The sequence below is a fragment of the Oculina patagonica genome, chromosome 9, assembly GCF_052425735.1.
Source record: "Oculina patagonica isolate OP01 chromosome 9, crgOcupat, whole genome shotgun sequence".
Classification (NCBI taxonomy): Eukaryota; Metazoa; Cnidaria; class Anthozoa; order Scleractinia; family Oculinidae; genus Oculina; species Oculina patagonica.
Window position 1 is genome coordinate 28930648 of NC_135766.1, and position 18751 is coordinate 28949398.

The 18751-nt window shown below is 37.8% G+C and overlaps 1 protein-coding gene across 1 annotated transcript; it reads left to right on the plus strand.

The window, feature by feature from the left end:
* The first annotated feature begins 2243 nt into the window (after positions 1 to 2243).
* Positions 2244 to 16321, plus strand: LOC144665096 (uncharacterized). Its single transcript, XM_078526272.1, has 17 exons — positions 2244 to 2316; positions 2976 to 3121; positions 3558 to 3809; positions 5460 to 5624; positions 6000 to 6113; positions 7161 to 7286; positions 7981 to 8077; positions 8559 to 8777; positions 9241 to 9617; positions 9991 to 10158; positions 10502 to 10612; positions 11003 to 11122; positions 11743 to 11833; positions 12190 to 12564; positions 13369 to 13500; positions 14609 to 14842; positions 15523 to 16321. Exons 1-17 carry the CDS (start codon positions 2244 to 2246, stop codon positions 15852 to 15854), a joined length of 3132 nt encoding a protein of 1043 aa, XP_078382398.1. The 3' UTR covers positions 15855 to 16321.
* The last annotated feature ends 2430 nt before the right edge of the window (positions 16322 to 18751 follow it).

Sequence of the window (18751 nt, forward strand, 5' to 3'; positions counted from 1 at the left end):
CATTAGTCTCCCTCGCAGCCGTTTTTAGTGTCGTCACGCAACAACAATTCCTCCCCACAAACGGCCGTTTGTGGGGAGGAATGTTGCGTGACGACACTAAAACGGCTGCGAGGGAGACTAGATTCCCATACAAACACTGTAATTTCTAACCGCGTTGCCTAGCTACCCGTCAAAGATGGCGTCGAAAACCGTGACTTGGTTTATTAATTTACGTATTATTAAAAAGTCTCAAATAACCTAGTGTTCGATATTGGTCGATTCAGAATATATTTAGTTCGGTCAGATTTCGTTCGGGGACCGAACCTCATCGAACCTACTTGAGCTTAAGCGAACGTTCGATTTGGTTCGATTCGCTTTGCCATTTTGTGAGTTCGATTTCGTTCTTTGATCGAACAAAATCGAATTTTTATCGTTCGTTTTAGTTCGATTGAGTTTGAAAACCGGACGTTCAGTGTGAAAGGCCCGGTAATTTAAATGAAAAATTCTTCAAAAAAGCACATTCAGGTCATGATTACATGATACATGGTTATGAGCAAAAACACCTTTAAAACCCCTTGACAAAACTCTGTGTGTATTGTTGGTTCGTTTCATAGTCCTAATATTCTGCAAAATATCTTTTACTTCAGAGCTATTCGATAATTCTGTCAAACTACTCGATTAAGATTCACGAAACAAATTTCCTTTCTCAGAATTTCGACTTCGCTTAAAATCAAGCGTAAACAAACTTTGCACACAACTGACATGACACAGGCGGGAAATTCGTCATTAATTCGGACTCAGTGCCCTGGACATTTTTGAAGGCAAAATAGCACAACTGTTGTAAATTGGACATTTTTATAGTAGAATTCTTTTAAAAACTTTGGAATTATGTATTCCACATAGTAAATGTTTCCATAATGATTTGAAGGTACTTCAAAAAAATTAAAGTTGCCAGCTGGTTAAGAGTTGTTTCAACTCTTAAAATAATATTACCTCGTATGCTTTCAGATATGACACAAAAAAAAATTGGAAATGATACACAACAATGAGGAAGAGTTTAGCTTTTAGCGGATTAAAGTTGTTTAAGCTCGTGAAACAATAAACATAAATTTAGGCATGATCTCAAATATATGATATATTTAAGGACTGGAATTTGTTTCAGCTCCTAAAATAATAAACGCGAACATCGCTGATCTCTAAAATGACACAGAAAGATGATGAAATCAAACAGAACAATCAGGAAATTTATAGCTGTTTTTGTCTCGAATAGGCCAACGTCGAAGTGAGATAAAAAATGATTTCGAACAATTGTCCAGAGCTAAACTTTAAAAACTTGAAATTACGGAAAACTTTCATTTCACAGGCAGGTTAAATATTGTTTCAGCATAAACATAAACCCAGGCATGATCTCGAATATAAAACTTTTAAGGACTAAAATTTGTTTCAGCTCCTAAAATAATAAACACGAACCCCGCGTGTCTCAAATGTGACACAGAAAAGTGAGAAAATTATTTAAAAGCTGTTAGAGGGGTTTAAAGTTGTTCCAGCTCAGTCTTGAAACAATAAACATAAACGCATGCAGGATCTGTAATATTATATATTTAGGGGTTAAAATTTGTTTCAGCACTTAAAATAATAAATATGAACCCGGCATGATCCCGAATATGACTTAAAAAATGAGGAAATGAAACAGGGCAATGTGGAAAAGCTGTTTTAGCAGATTAAATTTTTCAGTGTTTCAGCTTTTAAATCAATAAACACTAACGCAGGCAACATCTAGAATATGATATTTTTAGGGGTTAAAGTTTATTTCAGCACTTACAATAATAAATATAAACCCGGCATGATCTCAAATATGACACAAAAATGAGGAAATGAAACATAACAATGTTGAAAAGCTGATTTAGCGGATTAAATGTTCAATGTTTCAGCTCTTAAAATAATAAACATTAACGCAGTTAACATCTCAAATATGATATTTTTAGGGGTTAAAATTAGTTTCAGCACCTAAAATAATAAACATGAAACTAGCATCATCTCGAATATGACACAACAAATGAGGAAATTTAACAGAACAATGCTTAAAAACTGATTTAGCGGATTAAAAGTTTGTGTCGCTTACAGGTGCTTTGCATTGCGCATGCGTTTATCGATCCTATTTTAACACCAACCCAGAACAGTGATACTCAGTTGCAAGACGAACTCGTTCCAGAACAGAGCATCAAGAGGTCTTCAAACACGACTGCAGCGAGATGCCTCTCAAAATGAATCTTTCTCCTTCGATTGCAGCTTTGATGTTTTTAGCTGTCCTGGGATATTTGACTTCTCCAGTGCAAGGTAGGTTTGTGGTAGTTTGCAGCATAAATGGTCACTATTTTTTTGTTACGCGTATCTCATTTGGGACTCCCCAGCTACTTTAAATTTCATTACTCGCCTTCAGGTAACCCGTTTGTGTCATAACCTCAAGATCGACAAAGAAATTAAACTGCAATCAACTAATTGGTCAGAATTCACTTTATCTGTGGTCGGGATTCAAGGATAATGTTGTTTGTTTTCTAACGTTATGTACGGCTAACTTCCGCTACACCACTATCAATTTTTTTTAAAGGTACGTCGCCGAATCGTAATTACCTCTTAGATTAAGCTGTCTACAACGTTTTCATGTTCATGCAATTTTAACTTAGTCAGGATTTCCGAAAACATGGAGCAGTAAAAAAAGATTCAAATTTAGCTGATGACGATGTGCTTAAAAATTTTCGGTCAGCGATTCAATCCTTCGCCCCGGGCGGCGAAGTAATTGCGGCGTGAGCGCTCGCCAGCTTAAGGAAATTAAAAATTAATTAAGGAAATTAAAAAATTATACAACGAAAATCAGGGCATTGAGGGGGGAGGTAGGCCATCCCTATAAATCCGCCTAAAAAGGAAATATAATAATCCCTCCTCACTCAACCCTCCCCTGTATCCACTTTCAACAAGGTTCTATTTTCGTCCTTTAGGAGTTGCTCTGCAGCGCGGGAATCTGAACATGTCAAACACTCTGCAGGATTGGAGCTGTAGCAGCGGATGTGACCCATCACCACATTGTCGACTACCACGGTGTTCAAACGTTGTGTTTCCTTTTATGTTTGGTGGATCAGGAAAGGTTAGTACAAAGCCTTCCCCCCGGCTTCTCGGGATTTTAGGGGTGCGGGGGGGGAGGGGGAAGGTTAAGAGGAGAGAGAACTCTCGTGGACCGTGAGCCCAGAGGTCACGTGTCATCTTTATCAATTGATTGTTTGTTTTTCAAAGCTTCAGCGTAAAATTTTGGGTAGAATATTTTTGTTTAAGATAAGATAGAAGTCTTTTTTCGATGATTACAAATATACTCTGAAATCTGGCCAAGGATAAGGAACATCTTAATTTGTAATCGCATTTAATATGGAGTAAATCCGGCCAGCAAAATAAAGTTTAGTTCATAAAACGCGGAAAAAAGTAAAAAAGTAATGAAGTGTCCGTCATGCAGAGTTTTGTTTTAAAAATTCTGTAGTTAACCTTGTTTTGTATGTTTTTTTTTTCAAATAATTTAATCACTTTGGCAGGTTCAAGTCCACGTGTCGCTGAGCCATGACGAGGAAAATTCACGTGTTCACCCGCCTGCTGCCGTGTGGGTTGAATCAGTAAGTACACGTGGGTTTATGGTGTGTGCACGTGAGTCAGGCATTGGAACAAATGGAACTGGAATCATCAACTGGCTGGCTTTCCAAGATAAACCACAATTGACACATGGCAGTGTAAATTTTGATGGAATATGGACAACAGAAACTAAATGCGAGACGGTGACCTTCTCACAGGTTAGAAAAACAGTCAGACAAAAAAAAAAGATTACTTTTTTAATCCGCTCCGATTCAACAAGTTTTTTTCAGCCAAATTTATCAAAACAATGCAAGTCAGATCATAATTTTTATATAACTTCACGAGCTATAATAAATGTTTACTTACATTTTACAACGTTAAAACGTAATCGTGATATCAATCTTTATAAAACAAACATTAAATCACAAGATTGACATGTCTTTTTAAAGTACTTTAAACCTGCTTTCAAGTTGCGCAATTAAGTTGCTTTTGTTTTCAATAACGTTGTACTTACAAACTTGTAACAGCAAATTGACCTTTTAGGTGGAATTAAGTTCTGTCTGGGTTATTAATACAATGAGTTGTCGCCGTTGATACATTGATACGCCGTTGAAAAATGTGAAGCTTAAATGTTTAGTTAAGTGATTTGTTTTGGTAAGCCATGTTTTTGCTCGACCCTTTCTGTGAAAGGTTAAGCTGTTGAACAAATGCTTTCAAAATTCAAACAGAACTGAAAAACGTGACCGAAAATGAATATAAACGAAATATCCAGTTGATGTCACGTCAAAAACACAACAAGTGATCAACATGAAATTTCCTCTTACAATATCCGTACAATGGCAAACAAACAGGTAATGAAAATAACTGAGAAAATCATCGGCTGCAGGGAAAACGTAAAAAAAAGTACTTTCAACTTGCTTTCAGGTAGTGCAATTAAGTAGCTTTTGTTTTCAACAATTCTGTCTTGAAAACTTGTAGCAGGAAATTGACCTTTATGCAGAATTTAGTTCTGTCTGGGTTATTAATACAATGAGTCGTCGCCGTTGATACAAGTTAAGTTTATTTGTTTTGGTAAGCCATGTTATATTTTTTGATTGCTCGACCCTTTCTGAGAAGGGTTAAGCTGCAAAACAAAAACTTTCAAACAGAACTGAAGAACGTGACGGGTCAAAGGAAGAGAAACGAAATAGCTAGTTGCTGTCACGCCAAAAGCACAACAAGTGATCAACACGTAATTTCCTCTTACAATATCCGTACAATGTCAAACAGACAGGGAATGAGAATAACTGAGAAAATCATCGACTAGAGGATAACGTCTTGATGTAACGCGAAATTCTCAGAACAAACATCAAACGAAACGTACAGTAATCATTAAGAAGTTAAAGGGACTAGGTCACGGTATTTTAGGTAATTCTTTTTATTTTTGTTTATTAAGAGCACTAAACTTCAAATTGGCAGAGCAAAAGTCTTTTTTCGGCAAAATCGCGACCACATAACAAACAAGGGTAATTTTCGAGCATTGTAAATGACACTTTCATACAAATTGAGATAAACTCGAGAAAAAAGTCGGGCCGTTTTTCATGTTTACCTGAACGTAATCCATTTTAATCTTCCAGAATTTTGCTCATCCACGCCCCTTTTTGGCCTTCCTGTGTTTCTTTTGATCTTTAATTTTTAATTCTTAATTAATTGTATGACCATTTGGTCAGTGCTGAAATTGCCTAAAATTGCGTGACATTACCTCTTTAAGCAATTTATACCAGTTTATACTGTATTCATTATGTCTTGTCGTTTCAAATCAAGCAGAGCCATAAACGTGCATTTTGATCAATAACTTTAATAAAAACAATGGTGTGAACACATTGCAGAGCTTTGGTGGAAGACCTTCTGTGTTTGTCTCAGCTAAGTACACACGTGACACAAAGCCTGATGACGCTATGTACGTCTGGCTGGAGAATGTAAAATCCGGGAGTTTCGAAGTGTGCCTCCGAGAGTTCTTGGCGTTTGAAGGAAAACACGAAGATACCATTGTGGTAAGAATTTATTATCAATAGATCTCTTTGACTGTTAAATATCAATCTTAGACAAAAACGATGTGGGGGGGGGGGGGGGGGGTTCTCTGTGTTGTGTTCTTGGGCAAGACACTTTACACTCATAGCGCCTCTCTCCACCCAGGTGAATAAATGGGTACCGGCGAATTTACTGCTGGGGGTAACCCTGCGATGGAATAGCATTTCCACCAGAGAAGAGTAGAAATACTGGATAAGCTCCGGCCTGATCAGCCACTTGGCTCGACAGCAGGCTTTACCTTTTATCCTTACACTCTTACCCCATATTTAAGACATAGAAGCCAGGTTGAACGCCAAAATTCGTTTTGTTCGATGTTGATTTTCAATCTCTTTTAACAGGACTGGTTTGCATTCACTGGCAATGGGTCTGATTTCAACTTTACTCGAACTGGTGAAGTTTATTTCCCGAACACTGGTTCTCCCTCAGCGGACAATAACTATGGCTTCTGTCAGGTAAGTTTTTTTTACAGTTGTAATTGTTGAACCGCGGTCATTAAGCGTTATTGCGGCTGGGTTCAAATTAAAAAATTGGTTTGCAAGTGACATCCTAAAATTCTAAACTCAAAATAGGGATGTCGTCTGACTTTTTCCCTATGTACACTAGGTTAAAGATGTCCTTGAAAAAAATCTTTAAGAAGGTTTTCAGTCTTGTGGGTTCTTTTACTTTGAAAATACAGCATTTTGAATTTCCAAATTTTAACATTGCGTGACACGAAGGAAGTGGTCGCGACAAAGTTGCCCAGTTTGAAAAAAGTCTCCTATTATTGTTTGCAGCAATTTAAACATTTGAAATCTTAGGTGATGTGTTTGTGAGCAAAACGGAAGCTCCTCAGATGGTGAACTAATGTTGTTCCCAATATGGCGGTCCGATACAAAGCTCTATAGCTACAAATAGCAAATAGCTCAGAAATATAGCAAATAGTAGGGGTATCAAATGGTCTTTGCGAGCATTTGCGAGCATGCGAGCACAGTGTTTTTCTTTGCGAGCACGAGCATTGAAAAAAATTAGCCTTGCGGGCAGCGAGCACTTTTCAAGAACCTACCTCTACTAAAAACTCAGCATGCGAGCACTTGTAAAAATGTGCGAGCACGAGCAAACACTAAAGTTTTGCGAGCATTGCGAGCACTGCGACAATTTGAGGGACCATTCTTGACTCCTAATAGTTCTTCGGCAACTAGCTCAGAAAGGCGTACCACAGAGACCCGAGATTTGGATTAGTTTTTCCTGTGTTAGTCGTTTATAACATTTCATTTTTTTTGGCTTTTTCATTGAACAGTTTCAAATTTATTTTTTTATGGCGTGACAGTGGCCATGACCATTGTATGGCGTGACTCCGACAAATGTATATGGCGTGACACTGGCCATTGCATTGTATTCTTTCGTAACTCCGACTGTGCCTCACTACACTCATATCAAGTGTATAAATGGGTACCGTCGAAATTAGCCAAAAAATAATTAAACACAGAATTGTGACTATTTCAAATTTCTTCTGTTTGCAGAAAGTTCCGTACAACACGACATTTTATGATCCGCCTGTTGTACTTGTTTCTGTACATCATAATTATGACCGTGTTGGCAAAACAAACGTTCCCCCGGAAAACAACATTGTTACAGCCTGGGTAGAGGTAGGATACTGATTTTTTTTTCTCAGGGTCCTTCAATTGTTTACGTAGTACTGTTGTGTGCCATTGTAGATATTTGGTCTATCTCTTAATAATAAAATAATCCAACGACCTTACACATTACCGAAATCTTTAGCAAATAGTTTCAATCTTTGGAAAAGGCTCGTAAATTTTTTATAAAGTGATTGTAAATCTTAGGAAAATTCGAGATCTTCAATTATACCTTTTTTTTTCTCAGACGAAATGCCACTCGGTTGTAAATCTTCGGAAAATATCCGAAATATTGTTTAGAAGAAAAACTTAAAACAGACAGGGACCACAAGCGATAACGCTGCTAACGTAGGACCTGCTACAGCAGTTTTCAATTGAGTGTCTGGCCAGTCACAAAATACATTGACAATCCAGTAAACCAATCAAAATTCGAGGCAAAAACATCTTGTCGGCAAGAAGCGTTGAAAAACGTGCACAAGCGGGTCACGATTGGTTTTGGTTTTACTTCTGATTGACTGAGAAAGTAGCGCGAGAGTTTTAAACCAATCACTGAGCGTATTTATGCAAAACAATAATGCAAACGCGAATTACTTTCGACATTTATGTGAAAATCGCTTTATTAAAATCTTAATTGTAGCTATTATAAGAGATCAGACAAAATACCACCTAGTAACCAATGCTAACAACAAACCGTATATCTCTACAGGAGGCAGGTCTAACTTCAATGACAGTTTGCGTAAAGGATTTGAGCGGAGCAGGAAGTTATCACGACCCAGTCTCTGTGAGCTTTCTTGCGATTGGAGGTTGGTGTTTTAGCGACATATAAGTTATCGCATAACTCACTAGTCCGCAAATGATTTTATTTTACCTTAAAACCTATAATTATGCAAATAAAACAAGTTGATGTTGTTGATAGCTTTTATACCAGAAATGGTTGCAAACTTTGGAGTTTGTTTGTCTTAATTTTTTCTGTTCATTTATTTCAAAAATAACAACAACCTTTGAAGAATTCTTGCACTTATATGAATGTTACAATAGAAAGGAAAATTAAATAAAGTAAGAGTACTGGCTGCCTGTTATTAGCATAAAATGAAACTCAATTGAGGTCGGCAAGAGAACAGATTCACACATAAACAGAAAGAAAAATCAGAAGAAAAACACACTACTAGGAAAGTCTATAAAGTCATTATCACATATATATTGTCACATATGAATATTTTCAAGATTCTTATACAATTTTCTGTGTGTCTCACTTCAATTATATATTTTTCTTCACTTTTTAAGACCTGAATCCATGTTTGGGCGTAGTCTGCGAATCGTTTGGTGTCTGTAAAACCTACAGTGCACATGAAGCTCGCTGTGTGTGTAACGAAGATTGTCGTTCCTATCAGGATCCAGTGTGTACCGCAAATGGAACAACATACGACAACAAATGCCTTTACGAGCTTAGCTTCTGCAGGGGACATGACAACAACACTTTCTATCACCCAGGAAGCTGTGAAGGTTAGTGTCATGGCAACAAGGCTTTCAGTGAATTGCTCTGTTACTTTTCATGTTGCTCGAAACCAAAAAAATCAAATAAGAAATTACGAGCCAAGGAGCGACTTCAATTTATGCCGCTTAAAACAACAAGAAAACAGTCTTTAAAACAGAAGACGAAAATCTATGTATACGCACAATTACGCAAGAACGTCTAAATTAAAAACATCGATGAAATAATTTCAAGTGACTCCAAAGTCACACCTAGTCACAGCGTTCCTCGAAACAACAAAAGTGGAATTAAGTTTAATTTCAAAACTTTAATTTACATTGGATTGATAAACTCTTGCTTTAGGAGCCGTTTTAAATACTGGAGCATTACTGTGCATCCTTTAAATCTTCAAATGGAAAGAAATTTTCAGGGTTTTTAGAGAAAAAATCGTGACAATTTTGAAATCTCATTATTTTCTTTCGCTGTTGTTATTAGGTTTCCCATTCATCCGCGGCCGTGTTGACCTCCTACACGTCCCCAAATGGTCTGATTCAGGATGCAAGACAATCATTTTCCCGCCATACCGGTTCTATCCGGACAAACAAGTTCACGTACAAGTCGCTGTAAACCACATCAACCAGAATGACTCGGTCACGGTGCATCACGCAATCTCTTTGTGGACGGAAAATGTGAATACGCAAAATTTTACGGTCTGCGCCATGCAATCTGGGAGGAATGGGAAGAATGTTAATAGGTTTGCCACTGTGGACTACATGGCTTATCAAGGAGCTCCGATTGAAGGATTGGCCGGTAGAGTTAAGGTTCAAAATTGGTGGTCTGGGACCAAGTGTACAGATGTGACGTTTCCAACGGTAGGATTAAAATAACTTTGATTTCATTGCTAACTTCACTTATGTATTGATAACTTTAGTTGAACTAGGACTTACTGTAGCCATTTATTTATTTCCTAAGTAAAGTGCATGGTTGACTTCGTTAAATATATGTGATATGAGTGATGGGTGTTTTAGATAGCGAAGGCTGTCATTAAATGTATGTGATTATATGAGGTCTCCTACAATAAGCAAGTGCTTTCAGTCACAACAAAGTGTATTTTAAGATCTTTCACAAACAAGAAAACTTGGGTTAGGGGCATTTGTACTTACCAGCAAGAAATATTGTATAAAATGGAGAATAAGGCTTTTAGGAAGGAGGATGATGCTTTAATGTCATATTCCTTAACTGCAGGACACTTTTACGGAACATCCTGTTACTCTTGTGACGTCAGAGCACCTTAGAACTGGCAAGGAGTATGATGCCGCGCTGATCTGGACAGAGGATGTAACCAAGGACTCATTTAAAGTCTGTTTACGTGAAATGCAGAACTTTGATGGAAAGCATGAAGACATTTATGTGGTATGTACACGTATAACCTCCTTAAAAAATAATGTAATTGATACACAGAGTGCATTGTTGTGCTCATTCAACTACGATATCACTGATGAGGCGAAAAACGCAACAAAACAACAACGACAGCAACAACAGCAAGAACAGCAGGAACAACAACAACAAAAGCAAAATGAACAAAAACAAGATACGCGAAGAGAAGTCGCGTACAGATCTCAGAGCATTGTCTTAAATGACTCCTCATTTAGAAATGAGTATTCTTCTGAAACTTTTGCTATAAAACACAAATCAAAATGGAAAAAACGCCCCAAACAACAAACTCTGCCCACCATATTTGAATTTATTTTTTTAGAATTGGTTGGCGTTTTCTAAATTACACAAGCCGCTCTTCACTGAACATGGCTCTGTGAAGTTTCCAAACACAAACCCACCAACAGATGAAAACAATAACGCTTACTGTGAGGTAAGATAATTGTGTGGTAACGTGCCAATTATGATGTCACTTGATGTAAGGGTATGACGTCATACATTCCAGTCTTGGATTTTGAGACCTTTTTAAGACATCAGCAAATCGTTATAAAAAGCTACAAAAGGTTAAACGAGAGACGCTAGTTGTATTGAATCTTATGCATGAACTTGAAAACATAGTTTTCATGGAAATGCCAAGATATTTTGGCAAAGTGTTTTCTCAACAAAATGTTCATAGACCAAGGTTTTGGTAATTCAGAAGATTTGGTGCCGTTATATTTCCTTATGCGAAATCTGAGTACTCTTGAACCGAAGCTCAGTTAAACCAGAATAAAAATCATCTTTTTTGTTTTCTTCTAACGTTTTTATTTTATTTTATTAATAGTTTGTAGACTTTGCAAAAAGCTACAACGCAACACCATCAGTTCTGTTAACTGCTAACCACAGTACATCGGAAAGTGGGAACTCGGCACCAGTTCACAACAGTATAGCAACATGGATTGAGGTAAACATCCTTGTATGCAGCGTATACGAAATTATTGAATATACAGTTTTCATCTAGGTTAACGATAAAATTCTCCTAAATATAATTGGCGACGACGAAACAACGTCTAGAGGGCTTACAGCAAGTCATTTAGAAAAGAGCCTGGTTGCTCAATGGGAAACTGGCATGCACAGCAGATATCAGCTCGATAAAGGCCGACCTTCATTCCTAAGAATCTGCCAACTAGAATCTAGTTTTAAAATGGAGATTATAACTTCTACCTGTAGTTTAGGTATTGGTGTAAACACTTCCGAACCCTTCTCCCAACAATTCTTGTCCTCACCTAGTCAACCAGTACTACTTCAGAAACTAAAAGGCTTTGGTAATAATTATTTTTTCCTCGGCTCCTTGGTAGAATTGCTTCTGATAGTCACGACAATTAATGTCGCTTACATCAAGTGCTATTCCACACTTCCTTCACCCTGATAGTCTATGTGGGGCTGCTGAAATCTCAGTTATCAATTAAATTCTTACGGTGATCTTAATTTTTGAATAGGCTCCCATTTTTGACCAATTCTTAGCTATGAGTAAATCTCATCCTCACCCTTTACCCTGACTAACATTTATCCTTGCATTTTCAGAATATGAATACAACGGGCTTCAGAGTTTGCGTCAAGGAAATATACGAGACCAGATATGATCCTCTTTCTGTCAGTTATGCAGTCGTGATAGGTCAGTGGAAATTACTTGTTTTAACCTATATCCGTAGGAGGGGATGGGAGGGAGGGGGGAAGTCACTGCTCCGAGGTGTAAACACATACGCTTTTACAGTACTGAGGTGTTTACTTGACTACTTACCTTAATCTAACTGCATTTCCATGTTTCAAATTTGACTCCGCACCACCGATTTGAACGAATATCTTCATTAATCGTATTTATTTCTATCAAGTCCGTCAGGATTTTTGTTGACTACAACTCGACTCAAAAGCCGTTTATCAAAGGGGCCTAACAAAGCCCAACTGCTCGGGAAAAGTATGTGTGTCAATGAAAAGGGAAAACCCAATAAAAGATAATTGTTTTTTTAACAGATATTTGTGATCCTGGATGGAGTTACTTTGATGGTTTCTGTTTCTTCACGAGTGAAACCTGTACAAACTGGACAAAAGCAAGAAGCAAATGTCATGAAGAAAAATCTGTCCTTGCTGATGTTAACAACAATGAGGAGAATGTTTATTTGCAGCATCGCCACAATGGAGAAAAATCATGGCTGGGTTTGAACGACAGATCAACAGAAGGTGACTTTACTTGGGCGGATGTTGGACGGGCGAATTATACAGCTTGGGCGAGGAACCAGCCTAATAATTTTGGAGAAGAAGATTGTGTGCATGCACTTGGAGTAGAATTTAGCTACGAGTGGAATGACGTGAAGTGCAGCGACTGTCATCAGTATACTTGTAAGAAAGGTAAGATGCAAATGTTAGAATGTGAAAGTTGCGCGCCAGCCCGGCGTGCATTTGTAGTAGCGCTCCCTCGCGCTGCTAAGTCGTGCCCGGGACCCATAGCCAAGAACAATTGGTTAACACATGGAGCTGAGAAATGTTTAGCTGTAGCGTGATTGTTTATCGGTACGTTCATGCACCACTTATGCACTGCACGAGCCGAGCCCAATTACCTTAAAAGAGTTAAAGAAGAGGGCAGAGTAAAGTTATGTAAAGTAAGGAAATATGCAAGTGATCGCATGAAATAAAAGAGAAATTAAATTCACTACCATTATTTTCTTGTTTGCGATACGAGATAGTTCAAGATCTCAAAGTTCAATCGTATCCCTGTATTCAGTTGGTGACGTCATTTACAAATCAAACCCCACTTAACATATTAATAACTGTGAGACTACGGCTTTGGGCTTAGCTTAATCTATGTATTAACTTTCTGTACCAAAAACCTTAAACCCAGGACCCAGGAGATTGCAACATAAAAACGCCGCATTAAAAAGGCAAAGAACAGATGAATTCTATAGAAATCGATTATAATAATTTCCTTTTAAATTATGATCATAGAGAATTAAATTTGGAGAATTTAAAACGCTTTCCTACGCCGAGTAGAAAAGAACCCTGAGACAGCCTACGTTAGCGAACAGATCGATATTGTCCCACATAAATAGATATAGAAAGGAAATAGATCCACGTCCGAGAAGACTGTTTTTATTCCACTTAAATCTGAGTGTTACAAACGATAAAATTTAAGTTTGATTTCTATTTTCTCATCAGATCTAAATGAATGCACCACGGGGACGTCTTACTGTCATCAGAGTGCTTCCTGTACAAACACACGAGGTTCTTACAATTGTACTTGTAGCCAAGGACAGGTTGGAGACGGTTTTGCTTGTTATAGATACGCAAGTAAGTGTTGTTATAATAAATTTTTCGTTAGCCATCTCTGTTTGGCTGCTTTCGTGGAGCGTTCCATTCATCCCAGAAGGGAGGCAAAGCCACTTAGCAATGAACCAAAGAACTACCGTATTTACTCAAAAAAGCGCCGCGGCGCGTATTAAATTTTTCACGCTTCTAGTGCGGCGCTTATTTGAGGTCGGCGCTTATTTAAAATTTTATTTTACAGTAATTTAAAATAGCGTCTTTTGATTGTCAGTATTCGTCTCTTGATGATTAGAGTAGTGGTGCTAGCTACCCTGGCAAAGTTCGCGGCCTTCACAACATTTACAGAACTACGTATTGTAAGAATGTTGGATAGAAAAACTTATGAGCGAATGGTAAAACAATCACTTTGAACTGCAAAACATCGCTTTTGATCTAAAAGAAATGTTCAACTTTGTTTCATAGTTGCTTTGTAGTGCTTTTTTTTTAGTTTAACGGAATTTCTCGATTAAGTGCCGCACCTGGACTGCGGCGCTCATTCGGGGCGTCGCTCATTGACATTTTTGTCCAAAATGCGGCGCTTAGTCAAGGGCGGTGCTTCTTCGGGGGGCGGCGCTTATTCGAGTAAATATGGTAGTTCTCATTTTCCTGTGATCATGATTGATATTGCTAGTTTGAGTGCAGTAACACATTCGTATCCGAAACACAAGCTTCACAGCGTTATGCGTACTTATTTGCCGTTGGAATTTCCCATCCTATACGGAAAACAACAAGCCTAGGATTAAGCAATATTACATTAACAGTAAAGGATACACTTGAAGGTAATATTTATTTTACCGGTGAATGGGCCCGCTTTGACTGGAAAGGACGAGGGCTTCATTTTTCTTAGCAAAGGCAACTTTAAATATCATCCTAGTCAAAACCCTGGTCATCATCATCATCATCATCATCATCATCATCATCATCATCATCATCATCATCCCCCTTTTTTACACGATATCAAATGCATTATTATACAGGAATTGTAACGATCTTCCAGAAAGTAGCGACAAAATAAAGGTACCCGCCACAAATTTAAAACTTGCCAGTCACAAAATCTGCGCTCCAAACGACGGTGTTTCCTATATTTTTGCAGGGGGCCTAGAATCTTCCAACATCTTAGGGAATTACCAGGATTCTCTGACATGGCTTAGCAAATGGCTGGAGCCAGTGACTCAGCAATCTTCTTCATGGAATCGTTGCTACCAGGCAACTGTAAATGGCTGGTCTTCTTACACTTTCCATTCATGCTGCGACGGCCTGGGTCCAACTGTCACAATCATTCGTGTGGGGAAATATATCTTTGGAGGATATACGAGTCTCTCATGGAGTGAGTATCATATCACACTTAACATTTCTTGATCTTTTTCTTTTAGTTCTGCTAAGAAAACGTAAGACTTTACTTTACGTATGCACTCTTTGTGAATAAATCAATTGTCTGATGTTTCTTCCATAAATGATGAAGTTTTACTGAATTTACAAAAACAACACAGGGCAATGTACCGTACAAAATCCGTAGCTTTTAAGTCGGAACTCCGTGACGGTTGTCCCGCTAAATACCTGGAGTCGACAGTCAGTCAGCGTGCAAGTTATCTCTGGGCAATACGTTCCATAAAAAATGTAGCAATCACCGTAAACATTCTATTAAGGCCCGGAGAGGGAAGGGGAAGCTACCGGAGTACGATGTTAAGTACGTTTCAAAAAGGGGAGAGGGGGGGGGGGGGGGGGTCTAATTTATTTAGCTAAACGCCAGGAGCGTATTTCCCTGCCAGCATAGTCGATTTTTTCCTAGATGTTCTTATCCAGGAAAGATCGAAGGGGCTTTGCTAACAAATAGTAGATTACCTGTTTACCACTCCTTGTTTTTACGGTACTTTTGATCAAATTTGTGCGTAGATTGGTACGGATATCGATAAAATTGCGCGCACGAAACGAAATTAACTGTAATAAATGAAAAAAGCGTTCAAAGAAATTAAAAAGTATCATTCACTCTTGTTTATTTCCATTTAGGCTACAGTTGTGGGTATCGCTACGATTCAGCAGCTTTTCTGTTCTCACTTGTTAACAAGCCTGGTTGGAAACCACTAAAACTAGATCAAAACGGTAATTCTTACAGCCATTCCATTTACAGTTGCTCTTCCTATGGGCCAACATTCGGAGGAGGACACGATTTTTACATTGAAAGCTACGCCTCATCGAATTACGACTCCTACACATACCTTGGGCACACCTACAGCCCGCCACCTGGTTATAGTTATGGAAGCTCCGAAGCCATGTCATTCCTGGCGGGTACTTACAACTTTCAACCTGACGAAGTGGAAGTTTTCTACGAAACAACATGAAGAAACCGTGAAGATCAAAGTCTTAGCTTCACATGCTCTGCACAATAAAAATTAAACTTTGAATTTATTAGTGGAATATAACCCCTTTAAAACTAAAGTAGTACAATAATTATATCACAAAAATGTAATATCTCAATATGTTTGTCTAATTTCATTGTTGAAAATAATCTGTGTGACGAAATCTAGCTGTCTACAAGCAGAGTCACAATTAGTTGCAACAACGCTCAGTTTCTCTTTTCTGTCCTTCCTATCCTTCTGTCCAGAGTTGTATATCGCAAATCTATTCATCGAAAGTTTTGGCCAACATTAAAAGGGCAGAGGAGGGCCTATCTATCCCAGCAAATACATCTATTGTATAGTTTGTTTATTTGATGTATATCATTTGATAAAAAGAATAATTAGTGACAATTATATAAAAGATGCTCAGTTAGGCGAATTGGCAACCCAGGGGATACACATAAAATACAAACATTGTCGAAAAGTAAACTGGAATAAATGATTTTGTCGTGACGAATATATGAAGAATTTCTCGGTACATTAAGGCTACAAAGAAAATCAAATGATAAAAGGGATGGTTCGTCTGGCTAGTATTTTATAATGTAACGATAGGATTGATCTCTCACTTCAAATATTGTTTGTCTAAAATGCCACACAGGTTGTAAAATGTTAAAATTAGACCAGAGACAGTTCAACAAAAAAGTAGAACATAAACATATGGTTTCTGCTTTTATTGAAAAGAGAAACTGGATCAATTTTTATGGGAAGGACAGTTTTTTTTTCAACGTTTGTAACGACTAATTAATGAAGAAAATTTTTTTTTAAATCAATGTTTTGTTCGCGCAATTTTCGCACTGAAAAGCTTTTTCCATGTGACTTCCCTGGGCTTATACAACATGTACAACTTTCAAATCTAATGATTAGGTGCAATAGGATGACCAGGATGGTATTGCCATAAAAACAGTCTTTTGGCAGGATTTATTGTCGATCTAGCAGCTTAGTGATTTTTTTTTTAATTTGGTATGTTTATTACTTTGTAATGCATTATTTAATGCCATAAAATAATTACCTGTCGTCGTAAGACACAATTTGTATAAGTGAGAAATAACAAATAAAGGCTAAAAACACACTAACTGCTACTTTCTAAAGTTCAGAAAGTCCTAGAAAACAACAACATTGTGTCTGAAGGCTTTTCCCATTTACATCAAACTTCTCTCTGCTACTCCCCAACTCGCCAACTGTTTTATCACTAGAAAGCGAAAGGAGTAGTTTTACTGCTTTAGTTTTGATGTCCTCAATCCAGCCACCAAGATAGTTGTACCTTTTGGTTAGGGGTTGAGTAGTCTTGCTCCTAGTCGTTCGATTCGTTTTATTCGTAGGGGACCGTTAGAAATGGATGGTACCTGGGGGATTTAATATAAAAAGGCGGTTGATCGTGGAACGAGCCAATTAGGGACGGACCATTATTTTCTTGGAGGGGGAAATAGAATAGAAATAGAAATTTTGTAAGCGATGAATTCGTCAAATAACATTATTGATACACATACACAAAAAATCAGTGATTTGGAGTCTAGAGATAAAGCTACATAAAAGAGGATGGGAACCTTTTTTTTTTTCAAAGAAGTGTAGAAATTCTAGATTTGGCGGCAAAAGTGTGAAATCTCCATTTAACCTTTTTACTACTAAAATCAAAATGTTAATTTCTCTTACTATTTGCCCTGCATTTCTTTTATTGTTTGTTCCGAAAATTTGTTAACTTTCTGCTGCCAATGTGTGAGAAGTTAGATTTTCATAACGTCTGGGCAAGTAAACTTTAAGCAACGTAAAAATGTCCAAGACTTTGATCGTATAAAAAGTTGCTTGTCTCTTCACTAAAATGTGTTTGATTCGTTAAACTGGACCCACTGAAGATCTAGAGCGCTTAACTTTATTTTGTGTAATTGCTTAGAACACGCCGCTTGTGATTCATGTTACGGGAAATTGATCGGTTCTATTTCAAATCTTTGAAACCTCGGCGGGTGCTGTTAAACCAGCAAGAGTTTTATTCTTTTATTCCGAACCTCGAAAAGTCCAATAGAATCTTATTCTTGTGTGTTCCCTTTCCGAGTTGTTCAGTTCGTATTTCTCATTCTTTATCCGCGCAAAAACCCCAGGGGGGGTACTCCGCCTTGTTAATGACGGGGATGATCGAAGGATTTTTTTGGGTTTGAAATTTTCAATTCCGGGATTTTTTGGGTTGGAAAATTTGGCAAGTATTTTTTTGGGTGACTTGATTTAGATAGGGGATTTTTTTGGGTATTACCTTAAAACGAACTAAAGTGCCTTGGCGCGGCCTTGGCGTTTTTATGGTATGATAAATAAACAAAGCGAGCGTTCTTTGTGTTATGTTATTGCCCCTCCTGGCAATTTAGGGGTAATTTGACAAGGGATTTTTTGGGGGGGTTATTTTTGGTCCAGGGATTTTTTTGGGTAATGTCGAAAGACTTAGGGATTTTTTTGGGTCCTGAGTTTTGCCTCCATTCGATCATCCCCGTCATTTACAAGCCGGAGTACCCCCCTGGGGCAAAAACCCCGCAGGAGTGTCCCACTAAATGATTCTAGGGAAACCATTGGCAATTAAGTTCCGGCCCTTCCTTTCGACACTAATTAATTTTTCCTGCAAGATTGTTTAGCAATCTACCGCTGGGTTGATAAAAGTTTTTAATTACAACGTGGGTAATTCAGCTTTACGAACGACGGTCAATTTTTTTTTTAAGTTGTGGAGAAGCTGCTTTTATAATTAGGAATTGTACAAAAATATGTTAACACGCACAGATTTTGGCCATTTTTGCCTGAAATAAGGCATGTTGTGTACCCTGATCAATAATTAGTTATAACTTTTAGAAGGAAATATTTTTGTG

What these genes read in the sequence shown, in the direction of transcription:
- LOC144665096 (XM_078526272.1), top strand. Translation starts at nt 2,244, where the DNA reads ATGAATCTTTCTCCTTCGATTGCAGCTTTGATGTTTTTAGCTGTCCTG. An exon ending in CAGATGTGACGTTTCCAACG is followed by an intron (nt 9,618 to 9,990) that starts GTAGGATTAAAA and finishes CCTTAACTGCAG; the next exon opens with GACACTTTTACGGAACATCC. An exon ending in GTATAGCAACATGGATTGAG is followed by an intron (nt 11,123 to 11,742) that starts GTAAACATCCTT and finishes TTGCATTTTCAG; the next exon opens with AATATGAATACAACGGGCTT.